This window comes from Vidua chalybeata, chromosome 17 (assembly GCF_026979565.1).
Source record: "Vidua chalybeata isolate OUT-0048 chromosome 17, bVidCha1 merged haplotype, whole genome shotgun sequence".
Classification (NCBI taxonomy): domain Eukaryota; kingdom Metazoa; phylum Chordata; class Aves; order Passeriformes; family Viduidae; genus Vidua; species Vidua chalybeata.
Window position 1 is genome coordinate 7,473,153 of NC_071546.1, and position 25,558 is coordinate 7,498,710.

Genomic DNA, 25,558 nt, shown 5'->3' on the forward strand with positions numbered 1-25,558 from the left:
ACCCTGCCCACAAACCCTGCCCACAGCTCCCTGCCAGCTTCTGCCTGCCCTCAGGGACGTGTGAATGCAGGTGAAAAAGGTAGTTTGCAGGTAATTTAGATGTGCAGGTTGCTGCTTAGCAGCCTGGTGGGTACCCATTGGAAAACATCCATGCATTCCTTTTGGAAAGCAGCCCTTAAAGGGATGTAATATAGATAGATAGATAGATAGATAGATAGATAATTTAATTTTTTTTTGTCTATGCAAAAATGGCATTTTTTCAAGGAGCAAGCTAAATGGCCTCCCAAAGTCTGGCCTTTTCTCGGTCTCCCCTGCCATTACAGTAGCCACTGACCACCTCCCACTAGCCCTTCCTGCCCTGGTGCTTTGTGCCAAGTGCTGATAGCAGCTGCTGGGTCCCAGAGGCTGCCTCCCCTTCCCACGGCATACCCTGCCAGTGTGAGCTGACACCGTTGGTGCCAGTCAGCTCGGAGGAGCACTGCTCCCCACACTTCCCACTCCCATCAGTCTGTCACCACTGTCGTGTGGCAGAATTACTGCCTCCTGCTCTCCAGCACATCCGAACACACAAAGAGCTGTGCTGCTGCTGCCAGCGCTCAGCTGCTCTGCGTCTGTGAGAGGGAGGGAGCCTTGGAAAGGTCAGTGCAGGGAAGGAGGGGATGCTGGCTCCTTCCTTTAGGGGCTGTATCCTGGCATCACAGTGAAACCTTGTCCTGCTGGCTGATCCATGTCCACAGGGACTGCAGCCAGCAAGAGTACCTCACATCTCAGGGCTTCCCAGGATGGTTTAACACCATGTGCAGGTCTAAAGAGCTTCCCCCGCCTGTTCCCCGCCTAGCAAAACCATCCCACATTACAGAAATTGAATTTCTTGATCAGTTGTGACTCCACTCTGGACTCTTCCCTTGTTTTTATTCCTGGCCCAATTTCATTGCCAGCTTTAGCAGCACGACAGCAGCAGCCGCCACTGCCCTGGCTACAGCAGGATCCTCCCTGAAGCGATGTTTAATTTATCCCCCACATCCCCCGTGCCCAAGGCAGCCCGAGGCAGGAGCACAGCCACTCTGCCCCCTCCAACCACATTAGCCCCGGGCCGATCTCGTCACCCCTGTCACCCATCGCTGACACTAACTCAACTTGCCTGCACTGTTGTAGGGGGCAGATGGACTGTCGGAGCCCGAGGGCATCTCTCTCAAACGCGTGGCTGTGGTGGAAGATTTCTTTGACATCATCTACTCGATGCATGTGGAAAGCTCGTCGGAGCCGGGCAAAGCACCCAAACATGCCGGGCAGAAGAAAACCTACCGAGCGGTGAGAGTCCCCCCGTGCCCCGGGCAGGGCGGGCACTGGAGCGGAGGGGCTGCGGGAGGGACAGTCCCTCGGGAATGGGGACGACAGGGCAGGTAGAAGCAGAGCCACTGGCGGGAGGCAGAGGCGAGGCAGAGCCCAGTGTGCCTGTGCGGGGAGGCGTGAGGAAGGAGGGGTTTAAAGGCAGAGCAGCTGTGCTCGGGGATGGGAATCCGGGCTGCAGCGGCAGCACAGCGCGGCTGCCGGGAGAGGAGAGAGCAGGGGAATCATACAAAGACACTGTGCATGTCTGAAGGGAAAAGGAAGAGAAATCCTCCGTATTAGTGATGGATGAGAGAATGCTTGTCCAGTCACTTGCTTGCTCTCGGTCATCTGCCTCCATGTCTCCCTCAGCCAGAGGGAAATGTCTCGTGTGGGCCTTGAAGGTCAGGAGCAGCCAGACAGGGGGGCTGGGGCATGGCCGTGGCCTTTCCCTCCTCTCCTACCCATCCTGGGTTTCCTCAGTTACAAAATGGAGGCAGGCACCAAGCTAAGGCTTGTCTTGGTTCCTTGGTTCTATGGATGCCAAGAATCAGCTCTATCCACCCTGAAACACCACTCTAGTTAGGTCAGGAATAATTTAGCTTGAAGTGTGCTTCTCCAGGGAGCTTGCTGTTTCTCCTGACTCTGCACAGCCCTTCGATGCAAATGTTTGGGCTCTCCTTTTACAAGAAGAGCTGAATTTACTGTCCAGAACCAAGCTACTCCCTTGAATCCCACAGCCCTAAGGACCAGGTCGCTTAGAGACAGAAGTGGCTTGCTGGCAGCTCATCTCTCTGGTGTATACAATGTCACAGAGAGGTCTTTGCAGACTGCCCTCATCTCCGTGATGATGCCTGAGGTTCTGCACAGCTCAGTGTGCTGCCAGAGTCAGCACAGGGTTGGAGTCTGTCCTGCCCGTGTCCCTGCTCCATCCACACTGTGGTGCTGGCAGTGCTGTTGAGGCAGCCCAGTGCCCTGCAGCCTCCCACATGTGGTGGGAGTCCCCAGGGAGCAGGGCTCTGCACACAGAGCTCATGGCATGAGCTCTGAGTGCCCTGAGCACTCCAGTCCTGTCCCTGCGGCAGAACGTGGGGCTGGGGGCTGGGACATGCACTGACCTTTCTATGGTCCAGGGGGGGGCAGCCCCAGCAGCATGACCACAATTCAAAAACTTTCTGCTCATTTCCCCAGCAGACCACTCCGACCCTTCCCTAATTCCTTCAATTCATCTCTCTGGAGGACTAATCTGTGCCCTGCACAGCCCCAGGGGAGCAGGCTGGATCCGTCTGTTTTCCCAGGCCTGCTCACAGCAGTCAGAGAGCTTCACGCTCCACCCCTCATCTCCCTCTTGAGCTGAGATCATCACATTAGCAGCGTGTATCCCCTCCTGACCTGGCAGGACGCTGCTGGCTGGGCTGCCCAGCCCTGCTCCTGCCCTCACTCCTGCCCTTGCTGCCCAGAGCGCCTTTGTAGCCTGAGCTGGAAGGTGAAATGGTGCAGAGCACACGCCACGCCTGGCACGGGTGCACAAAGGGACGCTGCTGTGTGGCCAGTTGGGAGGCTCCAGGGTCCCCTGCCTCCTTCTCCCTGCTCCCTTTCCCCACCACTTCTGATTAGAGACACTGGAGAGTTTGCCCTTGTCCATGACCTCCGGAGGGAGGCAATCAGAAAGGGAGTTTGGATGGGAGATAACTCATCAAGGAAGCTGTCTGCTCTGCAGAGCATCAAATCAGCTGAGAAATAACAACTGTATCACTAAAATTAGCCGAACATTTGCAGCAGAGACTGTGGGCTTGCTGGAGCCAAAGAGGCAGGGAGGTGGCTGAGCCCGGCAGGCAGCAGGCGGGGACAGTTCCCTGCCTGCGACACCCCACCACGGCTGCCACCAGCAATTTCCAGGCCCCTCATTTCAGCGTTTCTGCGGGAATCCCTTGTGCTCATGCATCAATAAAATCGCACCGAGGCAAAGACTGAGCTGGCATCGGCTCGGCCACAACAGAGCTCGCTGGGGCTTCAGCTAAATAGGAGGAGAATCCCATGAGGACCAGGCAGTGCAGCCTCCATTTGAGCGCTGGGACAAGGTCCCCGCCTGAACTTTCCACCCATCTGGCATTCTGTGCGTGTGAAAGCCCGGGCTCTGCTGCCGCGCAGTGGAGATGGATGCGGCTCCCTCCCACCGCAGAGCCGGGCACGGCGCTGCCTTAGCCATGATCCAGCAAAGCCTCTGCCCCTGCCCCGCTGCTTCGCTTCTAGAACAGCACCCCCTCGGGTAGAAAAATGAGTGGAATTTAGGTATATTTGTATTTAATGTGGACTTTTAGAATTTCGGAATTATTTGCTAACTATGTCAGGCAGGAGGACAATGCCCACCGGCCAGAGGAGGGGGATCAGGACATCCTGGGCCGTCCTCCCAGCTCAGCCTCATCACCAGCCCTCACCCACGAGGTGTCTGATTGCAGCCCCACTTCCCGTCCTGAGCCCCACTTCTGCCGGGCTCACAGCCCCGAGGACTGGCACAAACAATTGAATTTCTGTCTGCTTTATGACCCCACTTGTAAGTGCTGTGACCCCTGTGGGGGTCACGGCCCCTGGTTTGGGAACCACAGTGCTCACAAGTCACTTAGACCAAACAGGATGGGTGATTAACCATAGGAGCCAGCCCAAAGTAAGAGGTGGGCTCTCCACCTTTTAATGCCTTCCAATTAAGACCAGATGGCTTCCTGGATGATGTTTTAGGCAAACCACAGGCCACTGGGCTGCGGGACAACGTGGGTGAAGTTTCGTGACTTATGCTACACAGGTCAGACTCCAAGATTTGATGGTCTTTTATGGCCTTAAAGAACTTTGTCCACATTAAAATTGACTCATTCCTTCTCCAAATAACCTAGTCTTGATCTTTAGAAATACCATAAAATTACTGCTGGCAGGAATTAATTTCAATAACAGGGATTACCAGACTCCTTCTGTGGGTGCTTAGGTCTGGATCTAGTGTTTAACTTCAAGCATTCAAGTTTCAAAATATTTATCCTTAGCTTTTCCTCATCTGTAAAATATATATCCCACAAAGGTTCAGGAGACTTAATTCATTACTGTTTGGGAAAATGTTTTCAATTCCCTAGATAAAATATGTCACAGAAGTGCAAAGTATTATTAACAGTAATTGATTGTCATTGTGGGAAAAAGTGACCTGCCCTTACAAAAGATTAATGGATTCTTCAGGTTAGTGATGTGATGGTAATTAACAATGCAAACAGAGCTGACGAGGCCTTACTTTCACATTTGATTCTTACACATTCATACCTTTGCTCTTCCCAGACTTCCAGAGGGAATGGGAAGGAGTTTCTGAGAAGGCATAGGTATGGAGGTTTACCAAAGGTCTGTTCATTTGTGTCTTGGTGCCTCTCTGGCACACCAGTTACCCTCCCAAAGTGGGAGGAATTTAGGGCTGGAGGCGACAGCGTGTGGCTACGAGTTGTGCCCGTGGTCCTGCACTCTCCACCCCGTTCTCCCTCTCCCAGGACTTACAGCTCTCTATTGTTTCCTCAGATTGCAGAGACCTATGCTTTCCTCCCGAGAGAAGCTGTGACCAGGTTCCTGATGAGTTGCACTGAATGCCAGAAGAGGATGCATTTCAACTCCAATGGCCTGGAGCCCAAAGGTAAAGGCGAGTGACTTCTGCCAGCAGAGCTGACTCTGCATTTTGCAGCAGCACAGTGCCACCGAGAGCTGCCAGATACTGTCCTGCCCAGGAGATACATCGTCACCTAAGGGTTTGCCTAACCTTGCCTAAGCCAAGCTGAAGGAATTGCTTAAACCTGCTTCTTACAGCTTAGGGAGCAGAAGCAGCCTGGCTTTCTTTCCGAGCTTCCCCAGTGCCGCCCAAAACATGGGTCAGAAATATCACAGATATGGCTGCAATCACCCACCATGTGAGGGTGGAAACCTCAATGTCTTAAAAAAATAACCTCAGGTTTTTCCCTGGAACTGCTAATTTTGTATTGAAAGACAATACAATATGTCTGAATAGCTGAAGTTTCTGATAAAGAAGCAATTTACACTTAATAGATAAGCACATGATCCTGAGTTAGATAATGGCAAGTGTTTTGGCAATCACATTTACACTGTGCCTGTGTACACACACAGTTAGTGTGGCCACTGAGGTGGTTGACTCGTTATAGTTCTTTTGTGGACAGATCCAATCTGTAGCTTCTTAGGTCTAAGAGAGAGCAGGAGTGGGAAGAAGATGGGACCAGGTTCTCTTCCAGAGCAGCTGGTTAAATGTTTGTGTGGTTGTTTTCTGAATTACAAACTTGTTTTCATGATCAAGTGCAAAGCAAGTGCAAAGTGATGTTGATTTCAGCCATTAAAGTTGCTTCTTTTAAAAAAAAACCTAAGCAAAGTGCAGGGAGTTGGTCTGTTTCAAAAGTGGCAAGGGAAAGTGGCTCATTTGGCAGCTCTTATCAGGAGGGGAAGCAGAATTTAAGGAACAAAAGGTGCAACAATAGAGAATGTCTAGTATTAAATGCTGATTGCCAACTGTTACTGCTGGGAGCAGAGCTATGGACATCCCAGAGGTTTTGTGTAAGTGGATTATGTGCCATCTAGCAAAAGGTAGTGGCTGAAATGTTTTGCACTCTTTAGATTTTTTAAAAACTGTCAAAAACTCTCCCAAATAGCTCCATGTGAAGTCTATTAGTTGAAGCTCCATTACCACACCACTTCCCACTCTGCCAGCTAAGGGACTGATCCCTCTTTCCAATTACATCCAGAAAATTTTGGCCTTTGGCCTTGCTGGGAGCAAACCTGACCTTCACACGGATTGCACCGCGTCCATCACGGATGACGTTCTGAGCAGCAGCCAGCTCATGAACAGAAGGGTGATGGCATGAGCCAGGCCAACAGGGATGTCACTTGTTGGCTTCACCCACACCAGGACATCTTCCGAAATGCCTGGCAGTAGCTGAGCTGCCAGTTCCAGAGCTTGGGATCCCTTTTCAGGAGGCAGCTGATAAAAAGGGTTGTTGTCCCTTCACAGATTCACAGCCTGGTTAGGTTTGGAAGGAGCCTTAATGTCAATCTCATCCCAACCCCTTGCCAAGGGCAGGGACACATTCCATTAAATCAGGTTCCTCAAAGCCCTGTCCAACCTGGTCTTCCTTCAGGGGCTTCCACCCTCCCACCATCCTGCATCTCCTGTGCCTTTCCCAGCAACACACACCCATCCCAGTTCAGAGGCAGCTCAGGGAACACCTGGTTCTGGATATCCCTCCCACTGTGGTCCTAGCTGTGGGAAACATGATCAAGGCTGACATCCATCTGTCCTGAACAAATTTCTATATTAATATCAGTTATTGATTATTTTCATAAAGCTTCTCCCCTTAGCAGTTCTCTTAAAAATAAATAAATCAGGAATACAAAGGATCCCACAGGTAAAAAGCCTTACCCACCCTGAATGAAAGGACAGAAGTGCTTCTCTGCCTGAATAGCACCTAAATAGTGACTAAGTACATGTGAAAATGCATTAAGTAGATTAGATAAGGTTACTTTTCCTGTGGAAGGGTGTCTGATTTCACTAACACGTATTCAGGAATTTATCAGGAGTGAATCACCTAAAAAAACCACTGGGGTCATAGAAGAATTACTGAGGTGTATGCACTTGCATACACACATAGAGGCACATACAGGTAAAATTTAACTCAGTAAGATGACAAAATTTGAGCCATTCCCATCTCTTTCTACTTCTCTTGTCTTTGAAAGAAATCTGAACACATTTAATTTGTGATCACAGAAATCCCTAATTAAACATATCTGACATCAAACCCTGCAGGGCACCCACATCATTCATAAAAGCAAATTGTCTTGCTTGTGGGAAAGTTTGAACGTCACTGGACTTCACTGGGATCTCTTTACAGTGTTATTAAATTAGGAGTAATTATTGTGGAGTGATAAAAATGTGGAACTAGGATCAAAACCATTTCTGCCTGTTGCATCTGTGTGTCCAGGATGTGGGGCATGTGATAGAGATAACTGAAAAATGAGCTAAAGGATTCCAGGAGCTTCCTCTTGTGACATAGGGTGTGAGGATTGTTCCTGTGGAGCCCCCAGGCCTTTTAAAACAAAGGTTTTCTTTCTTTCCCAGATAACTTAGAAAAAGGAAAAAAAAAAAAAAGGGTTTGGTTTCTTAGGCTCAAACCCTTATGTGGTGCAGTTGCACAAATTCACATTAAATTTGTGGCCTCTAATGGGATTGTTCCAAATTTACATCAGAATGGTTTCAGGCAGAATCCAAGCACTAAAAGATCACTTACCTCCCTCTTCCTCCCCATCTGAAGTTGCTGAGCTGCTCCTGTTCAGCTTCATTCATCTCTGCAGTGCTGAGCAGTGGAGTGGGGAATGGCAGGAGAGCAACTTATCATCCTCAGAGATCCCAAGCACTCACCTCATCCGTGCCTGTGCTTCAGCAGAGAGCAGCTCGATCCGTGTTACTCTTAGCAAATGCTTTCCCAAACTCTTAGGGACTCAGCCAGCTGGGGAAGGTGGCAGGTTTTGTTCCTGTGAAAAGCTCCCCTTGCACTGGGATTTTAGCATCTTTTCATCACAGCACAGCATCTGTGCACAGCACAATAAAGGTTTACTTTGGGTGTTATAGAGACATATAAGTGCTCCTAATCTGTAGGTCAAAGCGTGACAGAAACTGCTGACATACTGCCATGAGAAAAGATGGAGGAGTCAGTTTACAAGGTTCCTAAAAGCTTTGGACGTTCATATTTGGGCAAATGGATGGCTTGAGTGGCGCTAGCCACCCTTCCCTGCACCCACAGGCAGGAATGCTCTATCTGCCCAGGAATGGACTAGATGAACCTGAGAAAAAAGCATTGTATTTCCATGGACCCAGTCAATGTCTTGATAGAGAAGATTTGCAGAGACCTTTGTGATGTTTAAGTCAATTACAGGCAGTTTTGGGGTCAGGTAATTCCTTAATCAGGCATGATAGATGTGTTTCCAGAGGTGTGGAGCATCTTCAGGTCTGCTGAGTTCCAACAGGATTTTTTTATACTCAGCATTTCTGAGAAGCAGGCCCATTAGGATTGGGTTGATGGCTTTTCTGAGGTGCTGTAAAACATTTTGTGAAGGCTCTTTTTCAAGGGGCTCTGTCACACATGCCTGTGAAACCAGTGACCCCAGAAAATGCAAGCCAGCCAGGGAGATGCAGAACCAGGAATGGAAACCTCCCACCATAAGTTCACCTTCAGCTACTGGGAATCTTTCTTTCCCCATTGCTGCTTAAGGTCCCTGTCCAGCGGGTACCACACATCTCTTCAGCATGTGCTGGAAGGCTGGATTAATTCTCCAGACTTGCATCTGCCTGTGCTGAGGGCAAAGAAATCTTGCTTGTAGCCATCGGCCCTGTGGACAATGGCAGCTTTTCTCCTGGACAAACCCACTGTGTGAGCCTGCAAATTCAGTGTTACAACAGACCATTCCAGCAGCCTCCATGCTCTGTGTCCTGCAGGATCTGTAGTGGTGGTGGCAGAGCAAAAAAATCTTTGAGAATTCAGAGAAATCACTGAGAATTTACTTTGTGGACTCGACCCGGCCAGAGAGAGTGATTTGCAGGAGCATCCAAACCTGGAGCCATCTCTAGAGCTCAATGTGATACAGCCAGAGGAATCAACAGGAACAATTTAAATTAAAGATCTCTAAAATTAAGTTTGTGTTTTAATGAGGATGTTAAAAATAATCTTCATCACCAGATAGAGATACTTAATACGTTGCCTTAATGTTAACTCCTACCTGAGGGAATCCCAGCAAAATTGGCAAGACTTCGCAATGCTGAAGCAAGCTGCAAATAGATCCTTGTTCAACACCCCCTGCATAAATCCCATGTGCATGGAAGCACTTCTGAGGCTTCAGCAAGACTCGATTTCTTTCTCAAATTTGGGGGACACTGAAAAATTACACATTATGTGTCATTTTTTTCACAGATTACAGCAATGCTTTTTTTTTTTCTTTATTTTTTTTCCCAAGACAACATCTGTTCTGTAATTATGTTCTTGGTGGGGTCATGTTCTTAGAGGAACCTTCTCTCAGCGGGTGGCTTTTGCCAGGGATTTGAAGTTCTCCTAAATACTCCTGAGTTACAAGAACATACCTGCAGGTCCCTCATCTAAATAAAGCTTTTCCTCTGTTCTTCAGAGAGTGAGCCACCTTCCTCCTTGGTTTCTGGGATCATTGACTACAACATGCCCCTCACCTCAACCTACCTGAAGCAGATGAAGCTGCGGGTGATGAATTCCCAGGAGCAGGTGAGTGATGCGCCAGGATCTGCCTGTGCCGAGGGGCTGAACGGAGCAATGGGGAGGGACACTTTGGTTCCAGGAGGATGTTTTTGGGAATGGCTGGTTTGTCTGAGCTGGTCAGGCTCTGACCAAGCACAGGAAGTTGGTAGGCAGTGTATCCTGGATCTCCTGGAAGCTGAGCTGCTTCAGAGTTGTGCCAGCAGAGAGAGGCAGAGATGGGATTGATTAAGTTATTGCTTGTAACAGTCTGCTTGTTCTTTAGACATATGACACTTCTAAGAAATTGTTTTAAAAATATATATGGCAAGTAGTAATTTGTTTATCTCCCACTGATGTCTGGGAGCTTTAGCAGATGGGGTCTGAAGCCCAGACCTGGCTTTGGTTGCTCTGGGGCTCTCTTAAACTGCTCAGCAACTTGAGGGGGTTCAGCAGCAGCCGCTCTGCTCCCACGTCAAAGTGGGACACGGCTCTGTTGTTTGGTGACAGTGTTAAGCCACTGGATTTTGCTTTGGGGATGTATGGGGCACCCTGCCACAGGATTATACCCAGGCTGTGCAATTTTCTGAAGTTCTGCAGCTGCAGAATTAGCTATGGGAACCTCTGTGCACCATGGAAACAGTCTATAAAAAGAAAAGTATGTTTTACTTGCTCCCCACAATCTGCACTGGAAGCCAGTGCTGGAATTTCTTTCCAGCACACTGAAACCTGAACTTGATTTCACACATTGCTGCCAGTGGCAAGATGTGACAGCGTTTGCATGGTGCTGTGGTGGAAAACATTGCTGGGAGCCTGAGCACCCGATGGGGGCTTTTATCCAGCAGCTTCCTAAAGGGATGTGGGTTAGAGCATCACTGCCAGGGTGTAAAGTGCCAAGTGTGGGTTTGCTGGAGGGATACCGAGCTCCTCCATCACTTCTGTTGTGAAACCTTGTTACTGGAGGCCAAAATGGCATCTGGTGGGAAGCACTCCTGCATCTCAGAGCTTTTTCCTTTGCACTTTTTTGACACTTGAGTGACTTTCAGGATTTGTTTCAGGTTTTGAAAGGTTAAAGGCTGATGTGCCAGGTTTTGTGCTCATGATGGGTCAGGCAGTAGAACTGTGGACAATTTGAGGGGCAGCTGAGCTGAACTGGACTGGGCTGAACTGGGCTGTGCACATGGAGTGGATGGATGTACCCCTTTGTGCCACCTCATTGCTATTTGGAACCACTTCTGGATAAATAGGCCAACATGTTCCAACCACCTTTGGGTCGTGCACTGTTTGCTGGGTCTTGGTGCACCTCCTGGCAGAGTGGTATTGGTGTGGCAGACCCTGCAATCCTTTTCTTCACCAAGGCCAAGGACTCAGGGCCATGAAAGCTGGCTGTGCTTTTCAGCATTTGAAGTGGTTGCTTCAAGTTAAGTTTGCTGCATACAGAGGACCGAGTGGTTTGACTTGTAGCCATTTATGCATTTTCAACCAGTTCCTCTTGGCTCTGAAGCTGCTTAAGGGAAGTGTGCTACAAAGCTTCATTAAACTCCTGTATCCAGTTTATACAGGTAGCAAACTGACCTTGCAGTTTGATCTTACTCCCAGGATAGCAAACCACCCAGAAGCTGGGAGGCTTCAGTAGTGGATCTTGAGTTTTTGAGCTGCCTGCTTAGGGATGCTTGTTTTGAGAACTCTGGTTGGTAATTTAGAGTTCATACCCTGAATTTTGGTGCAGCAGTTTGCACTGGAACTGTCACTAGATCGATATAACGTGCTGCTAACATGAATACTCCTGAAGCTTGCAGAGATTGGAATAGAAGCGTATGTCATGCGGGAACAAAAAGGGACCAGCTGAGGCAACCAGCAGTTGTTGGTTTAGATCATAAATCAAATGATTTGATGTTATTCCCTGCCTCTAAAGTTTTCCTTCTCCTGTGCTCCTGTCGTTACACTGCAGCGCAGCTTTCAAAGCTTTTCAAGCCGTAGCAGCCAAGGGAAAAACCTGTTTGGAAGAAGTAAAAATTGCTGTTCACTATGTTACTGAAACTGATTCCTGAGAGCAAAGTAAAAAAAGGATCAGTCCTATTGCTCAGACTTCTGAAACATTGAAATTTTCCATCATGACAAAAGTCTGGAGAGGATTCAGATGGTTGGACCTGCTGGGGAAAATCCAGCAGGATTTGAGTGCAGTCCCTTCTGACATGGGACATTCCCTGGCTTCCCCTGGGGAATTAATAGAATTGTTTAGGTTGAAAAGATCTTCAGGATCATTGAGTCCAACCATTCCCCCAGTACTGCCAAGCCCACCACTAAACCATGTCCCCAAGTGCCACATTGACATGGCTTAAATCCCTCCAGGGATGGTGGGCAGCCTGTTCCAGGGCTGGACAACCCCTTTGGTGAAGGAATTTTTCCTGATTCAACCTAAACCTCCCCTGGTGTTACTTGAATGAAAACAAGTGCCACACTCCTGAGGCAGCTGTGGCTGGACCTAGAGCTGCTAATGCTGAGGCTACCTGAAGATAATGTGTGTAATAATGCAAATAAGAGGGGTCAGATCCCTCCACAAGCATTCTCGTGCTAATTTTATTCTTCATACTTTGCACTGGAAAGAAAACAGTGCCATTCCTTTTTCCTGGAGGAACCTGGCAGTCTGTGTGGAGCATGGTCCGTGGAACAGGGGCTGTGTGACACTGGCTGCTGCTGTCCCTTTCCCAGGGTTAGGGTTGCACAGTTCAGGTGTTGCAGCTTTTGAAGTTCCAGGTGTTTGCCAACTGAAAGAGCCCTCTAAAGACAGTAGAAATAATTCTGACTTCTATGCAAATGCAAAACAGGCAGAAAATGCAACCTGCTTTTAAAATTTGCTCTACGCAGATATCCCCTGCAAGGGTTTTATCTACCAGCATATCCAGGCTGCTCTCGCTGAGCGCTGCCATTGTGCCACTTTGCTGCCTTCCTCTCACTAACATTTGATTGTGTTAATAGAAATAAATTAAGCAATGGACTCATGTTTCCCTTGGCTTTGGCCAAAAGCAATTATTTGTATGCAGCAGCACCAGGAGAAACTCACTTCACTTGGGGTAACAATGAGTGAATTTATGCCAAAGTGGCCTTTTAACTTCATTATTCAGAGAGAAAAAAAAAACAGTACATGTAAGTGTAATCTATTAGTGCTGCTAAGCACATCAGTATTAGGGCACCAGTGTCTCCAGAAGGAAGCACAGGCAGAAGAACCTTAAAGAAAGCATTTTATCTCTGCTTAGGGACAAAAAATGCCAGAAGAGAAGCTTTTTACATGATTGCTCACAAAATGAAAAGTTCCCACAGAATATATTTCTATATATTTTTTTGAGTCAGAACATCTGTTCTGGGACAGTGGAAAACAGCAGAGGCCCATGTTGCTTATACTGGGTTCAATAGGACATGCAGGCTCTTCTGGGGTGGGAATCTTCCCTTTTCCGCATTTTTTTTACCAGTTCTTACATATGTGAAAAATCAGGCCCCTTACCCTTTCCAAAGAGCCCCATTTCATGGTATCTTCCAAGGCATTAAAACATCTCTGAACTCCTGACCTTCCCAATCTAGCAGCAAAAAGGAATGAATAGAAGATATTTGATATTTATCTATAATGATCCTTCCACCTCATTTTCAAATACTAAATATTAGCATTTTTAAATGATTAGTTATTCTATTGCAGCCATTTTTCAGACAGTCTTTTCTGTGTTACTCAACCTCAGCCTTGGATTTATTTTTTATGCTGCTGTTGGGCAGGGTTTCCACTGGTGACAGGAAGAATAGAAAGATTTTAAGAGGACAAATCCAGCACTGAAATGCCAGGCTCTCTCTCTCTGCTCCAGAGTTGTTGCTGGTACCTTGGCAGGAACAGTCCAGGGCCGAATAACCAGGTTTAAATGATACAGAAACGTTTTCAAAGATTGCTTCAGTGGCTGCTGGCAGAAGGTCACGCAATCAGTGAATGGCAGGAGCTGCTCTTGGATGGGAAATAAGAAGAGTGTTTTCCTTGTTGCTATGGCTTTGCTGCACTGACTTGTGTTTGAGAGGGACAGAGCCTTGTCCTACACCATCACACATCCCATCCATCCAGTAATTTCCCTGTAAGCCTGGAGTGTGTGACGGTGCGTGGATGTGAGGTGGTTTTCAGAACACTGTTTAAAACAATGTTTTAGCTCAGATAGCTGGATAATCCTGGAAGGGGGGTGCAGGGGCTTAAATCCCACCGATGTGCATGGAGTTGGTCTTGTCTGGTGCTGGTGAGGATCAAGCCTCTGCAGGATTTGAGAGCTCACAGAGCCTCATGGCCAGAGGCTGGTTGGCAATGTGAATTCCTCCTCCTTTTTTCTCTGGCCTACCCATTACTGTGCTTGCTCACTTCAGAGTCTCAGAGGCTCTGAGGGCAAATAAGATGCATCTTCCCCTGGCAGCTCACTCGCTTCCTTCTGCTTTGGAGCCATCTCCAGCCAGTCCTGGGGGTGCAGAAGGCAGGGAGGGGAGCCTGCAGCCGCAGAGGATGGCACACTAGGTTTTTACTTTCAGTCTGGAAGTTCAGTAGTGAGAATTGCAGACATCTCATTCTACACAGTCCAGAGACCAGGAGCAAATTTGGCAGAGCTGGCAGCTGCTGGACAAGCCCTGGACCTGGATTTAGCTGAGTGTTTCATGAAAGTATCCTGAAGAACCGCTGTGTGTGTTCACAGAGGTGAGGAAGGCAGAAACAGGCAGTACTTGAAAGGAAGTGGGATGATGCGTTTGCATCACATGAGGATGATAAGGTACTTCCCAGTCCATTAAAGAGGGTGTTAAACATCTCTAGATCAACTTGACTTGAGCTCTAGATAGCTCTCATTCAAGAGGCTTTGTGTATTTTGGGAAGATCTTTGTTTCCTGCTGCTGACTTTTAAGTTAATTTTTGAGCACTAGAGAAGTTCCCTAAACGCACCCTTAGGCACAGAAGGGACCACCGGCCGTAGGCACAGGGAGACACCGAGTTAGGAACAGATTTGCTCGCTGCTCGGCGGGCTCGGCTGCGCAGCCCTCTAGTGGGGACAGAGCTTCTGCCGCCGGGAGCCGGCTTTGCCTGGGAAACTTCGGATCTGCTCTTAACGACAGAGTTAGTCCAGGCAAAGCCAGGTCCAGCTGTCACACCAGTGTTCTTTACTGGCAAAGATGCTTTAATAAAACTTTCATCCTTGGCCTAAAGGCTCATGAGATGCAGGAGGTCAGATGACCGATCCATTTAGCCTGGTGTGAATGGGTGGCTTTCAGTGAAGGGCAGCTCATTTTTTTTTACTGGGAATTAACTCTGGCATTCCCAGCTAGTAAAAACTCGGCAGCTTTTATTTCCCGCTGTGTGGATCTGTCAGTACTTTTCCCAGTGCTCCAGGTGAGCTCTGTGTTTGTTCAGTATGACGTGTGCTGCGAGCAAACAGTGTGAGACCGACGTGGGCTGGCTGGGGTCAGTCCTGCCACTGTAGCTCTTGTCTTCCAGTGAGAAGTGATGCCAAGGCTCTGACTCTTTGCTGTTTTGGGGCTAATCATGCTGTTTTCTATAAGAAAGGAGGTGGCATTGCCCGTTTCTAGTGGTGCTGGGGACAATTCACCCCCCTGAAGTGCTCAGGTGTATTTAGTTGCTCCATGTGACAGCTCCAGTCTGTTCTCATGCACCGGTGGTCCCTTCCCCACTCTCTCTTTACTTCCCTATGGTGTTGTGCAGCTCAGATAAGGTCCTGGAGAAGTGGCTGGGGGATATTTAGAAGTTTCTCTGGCTCTTGGTGGGGCTATGGTTGTCATGCAGCTCCATCCATAGGAAATGAAATTGGGACTGATTACTCTCCACCACACACACCTATCCTGGTGGCTATTATCTGGTATCAGAAGCCTGCTGCAGCCATGCTGCATGAGCTTGTGTCTGGGAATACTGAATAAGCAGGGCCAGAAGCCACACTACCTCTCTTTAATTCCTCATTTGTCCCAGTACATTCCCTGTTTGGCATGGAGAGCTGCTGCCCAGTTCCTTGTGTGCTAACCAGCATCAAAGGCAGCTGTTCCCAGCAGAACTGGAAACAAGGTTTTGGTTCAGGGCCTGTAAAGTGGGGCTGGGAAATATTTCCAGGGGAAAAAGTAAAGATGTCAACCTCAGAGTGAGGAAAACGCTATTGCAACGTCCATGGAGTGGTCTCATGGATCCGGTTGGATCTGTCCTGTTCCTGTGGAAAGCTGTGCATGGTGGGCTGTTCTGCATCATCTCAAAGCTCAGGTGCTGATGTGCTGTACACTGACTTTGATCAAGTCACACAAATGGCTGTTTCTTAATTGCCTTCTCCCTTTAAAAAGGGGATAATACCTTAGAGAGACTTCTGAGGTCTTGCTCACTAATAAAGCTCTTCAAGAGCTTGGATGGCAACTACTTTGAGAGTGCAAACTGTTATTAATGATTTCCGTTATTACAGAAGATGCAGCTGTGTGGTTCAGCTTTTTAACCTTGAATTGTGTGCTTGCTTTTGTTTCTGCTGCTGTTCAACCTGCGTGGGCAGGTTTGCACCTTGTCTGCTTGCACACACCCCTCACACCCACACCAGGAGTTGTGTGTGCACAGAAGGAGCTGAGGAGTCAGTTTTACTCACAAGGATGGATTGTGAATCGTGTGGAATACTTGAGAATGGCCAAAAATGGGTTTAGTGGGGGTTCTGTGTATGATTTGGGGGACCAAGAGATAAGCTGTGAGGGTTGTCCTCACTGTATAGAGCAGTGCAGACATCGCTACTGGGGCTGTGGGTTTGGGCAGTGGAAAGGAATGTTAGGGAATATTTGACTGCCAGGGACCTGTCCCTTCAAACATCCATTCCCTGTACTCCAGAAGAAAATTCTATCCACAGAAACAACTCCTTTCCTGCTCCTGTATTTGGCAGTGACTGGTGTACCCTGTGAAGTACAGAGCTGTATTTCCTTTCCTTCTCTTGGTCTTGGCTCCTGGGAGGAGAAAACCCCTTTTATTCATGCCCATTCCAGATGCTAACTACTGCTGATTCTAAGGAAGGAGTGATCAGGATGAAGTGCGAATACAGTCCTTAGCCCACAAGGAACCTGGTCTATAATGAAGTTTCCCAAATCTTTACTTTCCGTTTTTTCCCTGACTCTGCTCTGGATGGCAGATAAGGTACTGTGTGGATAAAAGCTGTGTCTGCCCCTCATACCATGCCCTCCTTCAGTCCCTCCTGCCCATTTCCTTCCTGGCCTCGCCCCTGAGAGAATCGGATTTCACTGCTTATTCCTCAGCAGGGTTTGATGGTCACGGAGGACCCAATGCAGGAGGTCCCGTTTGTTATTTAACCTACTTTTCAGAGGCACAAGAACATCAAGTGACTCGCACAAGGTCGTCCATGAGTCAGTGACTCCTCTGGCGTGATGGCCAGAGCCTGCAGTCCCTGCTCCCACCACTAGATCCCTGTGCCCACAATCCATAGCACAACCATTCAATTAAGCTCCTGCAGCGCCTTAAATGTCGTGTATTCCTGGGTTTGACAGCAGTCCTGGCATTCTTGTGGAGCCTTGCCTTAGGAAATGACAACAGATGAGGTCAGGTCGTTGTTAGCGATGCCCTTGGAAGCATCACTGCCTGGTGCTCAGGCAGGCTCTGTGGTGTGGGTGCTGTCACAGCTGGGACATGGCTCTTCCCAGGACCTGCAGCTCGGCTCTGGTGGCATCCAGCAGGACCCTGCTGGACCAACACAGTCAGACAGGGAGCCCCAAGCTCTCTGCATGGGCAGATCTGTGTCCATGTGAGAGGGCTGGCAGGTACCAGAAGTAATGAACACATTGTGAAGAGAGAAGGAAGGAAGCGACTTATAAATAATATATTTGATGTATATTATATATATGATATAGTAACAGCAGCACTGGTTTGTTATGGTGTGCATTTTTTTTAATGTGTAATCTCATAAGGCACTTACCCCATTCCTGACAACTCGATAAATTATTATTACCAATTCTATATCTAATTGCCAGTTATTTCCCCCTAGACAATTTGAATCCGAAAAATACCCACTAGAAAGGCGCTTGGTGGGCTGTTTCCCAGAGCCTCCCTGGCTGTTTCTGGAGGCAGCCCCTCTTCCGCTGGTGAGCCCCACTTCTGCCAGCCTCGTGACCCCGTGCGCTGGCACAAACAATTGCATTTCTGTCGGGCTCGTGACCCCACTTGTAACGGCGGTGACCCCCCTTGGGGTCAGGACCCCTCTCCTGCGCGGGGAACAGCTCCTGCCCAGCAGCTCTTGCTGAATGCCTCTTCCTCCCTCACTCCCTGCGTGGACCCGGCTGTTCCACGCTAAGTTTGCCGATGTGAAATTTAGGTTAATCCATTTCCAAAGTGGATTAAGCTAACCCACACAAAGGCACTTAGTATAAAATAAGAGTGTCCACATGGTGAGGCAGCACGGAACAGTGACTGTGCTTCAAACTCGCATCCTGGCTAGTTTTGTGTCCTCTGCAAGCTCACCAAATGGAGGGACAGGCACTTCAGTCCCAGGGGATGTGCTCTTTCAAATGGCTTTAAGCCGGTCTAGCTTGAAGCCAAAGGAAGTGCAAGGAGTAAACAAAGCCCAGCAATGGGAAGGGGTTAAAGCCCGCTCTGCTGAGGTTCTCGGCAAGGCTCCTGTTCACCTTAAATGGTCAGGATTTTATTTTAGCTTCAGGGAGGAGCAGCAGCCATGGAGCTGGGAGTGCAGAGAAGTCCCTGTGGCTGGGGGCTCACAGCCCTCTGGCCTCTCAGCCATCCGCCTCATGAGGAAAGCCCCCAGGGTTTCCGTGCTTGCATTTCAGCCTCTGGCTGAGGGACCAGGGTGGAGGAGATGGAAATGTAGTAGTGAGTGATGCCCATTTTCACCTCTGGCCTCACATCTTCCTGAGGCACCCTCTTCCCTTGCCTCTTCGCTGGCAGTGAGGTGGTTAACGCTGGAATAGATAACATCATAATTGGACATCCTCACTAACAAGCCATAAACCCAAACCTGGCAGTTCCATCCTGGCTCTGGCACCGTTTCTGGTACCAGCCTATTGTAGGCTCAACACTGAACTGCTACACTTGGTTTATTTCATAAACCATTTCCTTTGTAACCATTAAATCGTGAAACATGAGGTGGGCTGGGAGGGGGATGCTGCAATGCTGGCACCCATCACTGTGGTGGGGATCACCAGCCCATCGTGGTGATCCCAAACTGAGATAGAGGTCATTGACCCACTGCCCTCGGAGCCCAGCCTGGCAGCGTGTACCAGCCTGGGGGATGCCGGGACCCCCAGCGCTGCCCTGCCAGACCTGGGCCGCAGCATCCCCATCATCCCGGGGATCTGGCAGCCGGTGCCCTGCTCAGAGATCTGCTGGGCAAGCCGCTGTTTTCCCAACAGCCCTGCTCCAGCGTTCGGAGGCTGCGGCGGTGGGTGATGGTGCTGCCGGCAGCGCGGGGTCCTTTTGCTCCCGCGGAGCGAGGGAGAATCCTCGGGAACAAAAGGATTCGGCACCGCGGCACCCACCGCGCGGGGAAGGGGCTGCGGGACCCACCGCGCCCGGGGCTCGCTGCAGGGGCTCCGCACTTAAACCCGCGCACGGGCGGACCCGGGGACGGAGCTCCCGGGGCCGCACCGAGCCGGGCGGGCAGAGGGTCCCCGGGCCGGGCCGTGACGGCCGGCAGCCCCCGGTGCTGTGCCGAGCAGAGGGTCCTCGGATCGCCTGCAGCCCCCCGAGCCGTGCGGAGCGGATGATGCCCGGGCGGGTAGCGGCCCTCCTGGTCGATCCGAACCGTGCCCCGGCCGCGCATTCTCGCGCTCTCCAGCAGGCTCCCGGCCCTGGACATTGTCTCCTCCCGGGGAAGGGCCCTCCCGGCCCTCCACAATGTGCTCTTCCAGGCGCGGCTCCGCGCCCCCCGCCGCGCCCGGCCCGGTGCGCCCGCCCCCCGCGGCCCCGCTCCCCTTCCCCCGCCTCCCCCGCCCCCTCCGCCCGCGGCCGGGCCCCGCTCGCCCCCCTCCGCCTCCCCGGCCCCCCCCCCCCCCCCCCCCGGGAGCCGGGAGTGACGCGCTCCGCAGCGCCGGCCCCTCTCCCCGGGCAGCAGCTGGCTGTCAGCCTCTCCGGAGCGCCGCCAGCCCGGGCCCCCTCCCTCCGTCCCTCCGTCCCTCCGCCCCGCGCTCCCCGCCGCGCCGCCGGGCTGGCGCAGGCCGGCAGGCCCCGGGCTCCGCTCCAGGTAGGCGCCCGCCCGCGGGGGGCTCCGGTACCGGCCCCGGGGCGGCGGGCGGGGGGAGATGCGCGGGGGCTCCACGCGGCCGCGGCGCTGCGGGGCTGGGGAGAAGGGGGGGGGGCCACCGGCGGGCGGGGCGGGGCGGGGCGGGGGGGGGCGGTGGCCGCGGGGCCCGGCCCCAACTCCGGGGGGAGCGGCCGCCCCGCGGCCCCGGGAAGTTGCGGGTCGCCCGCCCGGCTGCCCGGCGGCGGGGGGGGGAGGGCGGCGCGTCCTTCCCCGCGCCCGGCGCGGCTCCCCCGCGCCCGGAAGAGCACAAAAGCGCCGAAGAAAGTGGGAGGAGGCGTCGGCGGGAGCGCTCCGTCCCCGGCCATCCCCGAGCACCGGCCCCAACCATCCCCGGGCACCGGCCCCGCGCCGCCATCACCACCAGCCCCGACCCCGGGAGGGGATTGTGCTGGAAATAGCCGCCTCCCTGGAGGTAAAGCCCTACTTACGTGTCAATCCTCGCCGCACGCTGAGCCCCGCACACGCGCGGGCAGGGCTCCGTCGCGGGTGTATCTATTTACCTGCGGGCGGGGGTAGGACGGGGACGGGGACTCTCGCCCGGCGCCTCGTACCTCGCTGCTGCGGGGACACACGCGTGGGAACCGCGTCCCACCGGGGTCCCGTGGCCGTCGGGGAGGGTGGGGACAGGGGGACCCCAGGCCGCTCAGCCCACAGCGCTGCTCCTCTTGGCCACCGCCTCCAAAACCGCGTCCGTCCCCCCCCCCCCCCGACACTCGCTTCCCGGTGCTGGGGGAAGAGCAAAGTGCCCTTTCACACCGCGCGGTATCAGTCACCGTCCCCACTTCGCATGGAAAAGCAAACGCCTGTGAGCAAGTTCAGGTGCGGGGGAGGCAGGTGCGGGGCTCCGGGGTGGTGGTGGGAATCGTGCAGCCCGGTCCCCCCTGCCCCGCGTTCAGCACCTCCCCGCTGAACAGCAGGAACGGGGCAGCGGCTCCGGGAAGGGGCTGCGGGGCCCTGGCAGCTCCCCGCGTCTCTGGGCTTTGGGAATGCTCGGGGGGTTCCCAGAAGAGCTCTTAGAGAAGGGGGAGGGGGCGAAGGGGATGAGCTTCCCTTCCTCTTCCATTTGCCGTTTGCCGTTAAAATTAGCTGTTTTGCCCATTTTCGGGAACTGGGAAATTACTTGGGTTTTGCCGGGTCCCGTAGAAATCGGCAGCAATCGCGGTAAATAAGGACGTAAGTGACCTGACAAAGAGCGCCGGGGATGTTCCCTTTGGTGTGGGAATTGTACACACGAGTAGGCAGCGCAGTCACAGCTCACCACCGCCACAGCCCGCGTACACCCGTGTGCTGTGAGGCTTCTCGGGTCTTTGAAGCGATGTCCACCACAGTATTTGTGGCTGCAGTACCAATCTTTGACCCGGAGTGTTTTATCTTCCATTAGTAAGCCTTTCTCTGCGCGGAACTGGTTAAGTTAGGGTCAAATCTGGTTCAATACCTTCTTGGCATGCTCAGAGGGCTGGGTTTAAACAGTGGCTGAGACGGAGATGAGGCTGCCTTCCTGAGAGCTCGTCCCTGCGCGCCGCTGCCGGGGGTCACGGCGCAAGGAGCTCTGCCCTGGCCAGGTTTGGCAGGTCTGGGGGCTGCCTGTGCCGGGCAGGTCGTGCACGGCACCGGCGTGGCAGTGGAGCATCTCTGGGGGCTGGTAGTCACGCGTTGCCTTTTGTTGATTCTAAAAACACGGCTGGTTCTGGTGGGAAGCTGAGCGTGGCTGTGTGCCGGGGAGGTTGCACGGCACACAGCCTCGGTTCCTGCTCCGCGGAAGGAAATCCCATCGGGATAGTAGGCTGTGGCGTGAAAGGACATGCTTTAAAATAAAAGGACTTAAAGAGACAAAATAAACCGTCCTGAGACTCGGAGCTTGGAATATTAAACGTGAGGCACAGCATGTAAATGACTGGAGAGAGATTGGAAGGCGGTCCCCGAGAAACTGAGCCTGGCTGTAAAATAAGCAGGTTACCGATAGTGTTGCATATATTTACGAGGTTATAAGAGTAGCTTCCCCCCCTGCCCTGCTCCAGCCCTTGGTGTGGGAGGTTGTTCTCCAGGAGGAAGAGCTTTGGTGAAGAAACATTGTCTAGCAATTACAACCTTGCAGTCCAGGGGGCTTGATTAGGTTCCTGGATCTGCCAGCAACTCACTGTGTTCTTGGACCAGCCAGGGTGGCTGTCACTACCCGGGGTTTCCAGCTTTATAATATAAGTAGTAGTTTTCTAACTCGCAGAGAAGTTGGGAAGCTCAGCGGACACTTGCAGGCACAGTGCTTGAAGATCTTGAATGGAAAGTGGGACAGAAATGTGGAGTGTGAGCCCTGCACATGTGAGTGTCTGCTTCTGCTGGGTAGAAAATATTGGCTGTGAATGTCTGTAGAGCAGCTGTGAATGTTGGACTGTAGATAAGGAGAGAAGCAAGGATTTTGTTTTCCAAACCCTGAGTGGTGCTGGGAACCCTGCTCCAATGTTTGGGTGTGCCCTGTGAGTGCAGCAGCAGGATCTGACTTCCCCTTGCAGAGAGGAGCTCTGCTGCCTGACCCTTGATCGCTCAGTCCCTTGAACATTGGAAACAAAGCGATGGGACTTTACTGCGGGGTGAGGAGATCTCTCTGGAGAGCTGGGAAAGGCAGGAAGGAGGAGGGCGGCAGCAGCAGCGCTGAGGTTCAGGGTTTGGCTCTGGGCTGGCTGCTTGGGGCGCCACTGGCACTTCCATCTGTGCCACAAGTGGTGTGGAACTGGGGAAAAGGCAGCAGGTCCTGAGACAGGCACTGGTAATGGATTGCATTCTGTTTTCTAATGAAAGTTTCATTTGAAGTTTGTTTACAGGAAAGAAGAAATTAGCAGAGGGAATTCTCCTGAGAACCCAGAGAGGAAAAAGAATGAGCTGCCTGACTTGCAAGCCAAAAGAGGGTGGAAGGGTAGATTACATTTACCGTATTGCTCCGAGTCGTGGCTGTTGCTGCTGTTGAGAAATGCTTCCTTGTTTGGCTGGATGGGGAGCCCACTGCAAGGCTCAGCCTTCAGCCAGGTTACTGGCATCCAGGGAGATTCAGAGCTCTCACCTAGCCAGAAGTTTTGATCGTGCTCTGGTGTCCTGTGCTTTGAGGCTGGGTTTGTTCTGTGCTGTGCTGCTGTCTCTCTGCTCCTGGCTGTGGCTGGGCAGCCGGTGCTCTGGATGCTCCTGCTGGGGCCTCCTGTCCCTGGGATTGTCCCTGGTATGAGGAGGCAGTGCCAGCAGTTCATGGGCAGCACTTGGAGGTCACAGTGTTCAGCCTTTGGTCTCCGAGGGGTGTGCTGAGGCAGGAGTTTGCTGGTGGCCTCTGGTGTCCCTACAAGCAGTGAGGAATGCAGCCAAGGGCTAGTGCAGGATGCCAGAGCCAGAGTGATGGGGACGGCCAGAGCCACTCTTGAGGCTGGGGCTTTTCTCTTTCTTTAGTAAAGAGGCACAAAGGTGTGAGGAGTTCCTGGGGCACTGTGGTGTGGGCAGAGCCGGGTGGCTGCCCAGACTCAGCAGGCAGTGGATGCTCCCTCCACAGTTCCCACTGCCAGGAGGGGTTCTCCTGCTGCCACCTGCACGTTTGGCTTTGCATTCTGTTGGGGTGGGCTGTGCAGTGGGAGCTGTGAGATGCCGGGAAGTTCATCCTGTTGGCATTTTGGCCATGGATATTAGTGCTGGAAAGCAGAAAGCTCTGGCTGGAAAGCAGGGGGTGACTTTCTGCTGGTGGCTGAATCCTGGACTGGTGAATGTGTGACAGCCTTGTTTAACTTGAGTCATTTATAGCTTATCAGTTTCTGGTTTGATAGCCAGAGTATTTCTAATAATAGGCGAATGTTATTGCACCTCGAGAGAATTGTACACATTTATAAAGCACTTTACATTGCATGTGCATGTGAGGCATCCTTCGTGTCACTGCTTCTCCCCCGTGTGTGAGTGCACAGAGAACGTGATGCCTCCTGGGTTGTGGTTTGGGTCCTGAGGCTGGATATCCTCTGCACCTGAGCCTGAACAACCTGAAAACATTGGGCTCCTCCTCCTCACTGGACAGGTGAGAGACTGTGGGCAGCAAGGACCTTGGCATTTGCATTTGTCTCTTAAGCCTGACAGTAATCTTGAGTAAGCCTTGTGAAGAAGGCCAGATATTAGGGTGGCTGCTTCCCTGCAAATGCTTACAATAAAGAGACTATTTATAGTTTGCAACAGGGAGACCTTTGCAGTTCTGTTCCTCTACCTACAAGATGGAGTTTCTGGAGAGGCAGGATTGCTTTGTGGCTTGTGTGGCAGTGGAGCTGTGCTGAGCCAGGGACAATGTGCCTGTCCCTACTTCCTGCCCTCCTGCTCAGCTCCACCTGGGCACAGGGGGGCTGCTCAGGGACACCTGGTGGCTCTGGGGTCAGGGTGTCCCTGGCGGGGGCATGCACGGGGCTGCTGAGCCCTGTCCGTCTGTCCATCAGTCCGTCCCTTGGTGCGTGCAGGGTTTCACAAGCTGTAAATTCCAGGAAACTCCCTGGGAGGCACATGGAGGGAGCGGGCTGGGGCCAGCACGAGCCCTGAGCCAGCAGATGTGTCTGCAGGGACGAGGAGCTGGGAGGAAAAGCACAAACCTGTCTTTAAAGACATTTGTTTGTTCACAATAAAAAACTATCAGCCAGCGGCAGCCAGACAGGGCCGTTTTTATGAGGAGCAGGCGTAGGTTGGAGGGGTGCTGCCAATTACTGCTTACACGGAAAAGGAGCGGGGATTGTATTTTATCTCAGGACCAGGGGGAGGGTAAAAAAAACAAGAGCAGAGAGGTTTACAAGCCTTTGAAATGTTTCAATCAAAGGAAAGCAGAGTTGAAAGCGGTTCTGGAAACATTTTCGGTGTTCCTCTGCACCCCAGGGCTGTCTGTGCCCCTGGCTTTGGGAGGGGAGCAGGGAGAGGAAGGCAGATAAAGGGATCACCAGCAGGACCGTGTCCATACGGGAACACGTATCTGCTTCCTCCCAAGCTTTGCATTGGGAGAGTTCAGCCTGGGGAGGTCCCACAGCCCCTCCTCTCATTCAAGATCTCAGTGCTGCCTTTATGATGATGGTTTTGAAATCCTGTGGCTGACCTTTCCGGCACTGGAAGCGATCCAAGGGCTGTGTCTCGAAGTACTGTAAAGGTTAGTGAGAAGGGAGAGAGGGAGAGAGAAAATGTCCTTTGAGCTGCAGAAGTGGGAGCGAGGAATGTCATCTATGCCATCGTCAGGGAACAGGCGGCTGGCTGGGGTCCCTGGCCCGAGCTGGGGTGTCCTTGTCTCACTGGGGACCTCACTCCCCCAGCCCCTTCCTAAGGTGTGTGCTGTCATTTTTGATCAGAGAACAGAGGCAATATCCCCCTGGAGAGGTCTGGAGGAGCCTTCTCTGCAGCTTTAGGCGGTGCAGATCTTTGGGGATCCATACCTGTGTCCAGATATGCCCCAGAAGCTGCTCCTGCTGCTGCCAGTGCTCTGGTGATTCCTTGTGTAGCAGATGATTTGATCTCAGAAAAGTCCAAGTTGTTGTTTTATGGAGCCATTTCTTGCCTGTCCTCAGCTCCCCCACACCGCTGCCTCACCAGGAGCACGCTGGGGTGGATGGAGATTAAAGGGTAAACTCCAGGGCTCAGCCATCCGCTCCTACAGGATGTGAGCTCTTTCTAATT

At 51.8% G+C, this 25,558-nt stretch overlaps 1 protein-coding gene across 4 annotated transcripts in view; it reads left to right on the forward strand.

Moving 5' to 3' along the window:
• The first annotated feature begins 712 nt into the window (after window positions 1–712).
• NOL4L (nucleolar protein 4 like) overlaps window positions 713–25,558 on the forward strand; it is a 46,391-nt gene continuing 21,545 nt past the window's right edge. The window contains exons 1-3 of one of the 4 annotated variants that reach the window (XM_053958508.1): window positions 713–1,311; window positions 4,876–4,987; window positions 9,526–9,635. In XM_053958508.1, the coding sequence (XP_053814483.1) occupies window positions 1,240–1,311; window positions 4,876–4,987; window positions 9,526–9,635 (294 nt within the window). In that variant the 5' untranslated portion in view covers window positions 713–1,239. Of the gene's footprint in view, window positions 1,312–4,690; window positions 4,705–4,875; window positions 4,988–9,525; window positions 9,636–19,769; window positions 19,844–20,162; window positions 20,316–25,558 lie in introns of those variants that run through there. The other 3 variants (XM_053958509.1, XM_053958511.1, XM_053958510.1) reach the window with 3 other exon arrangements.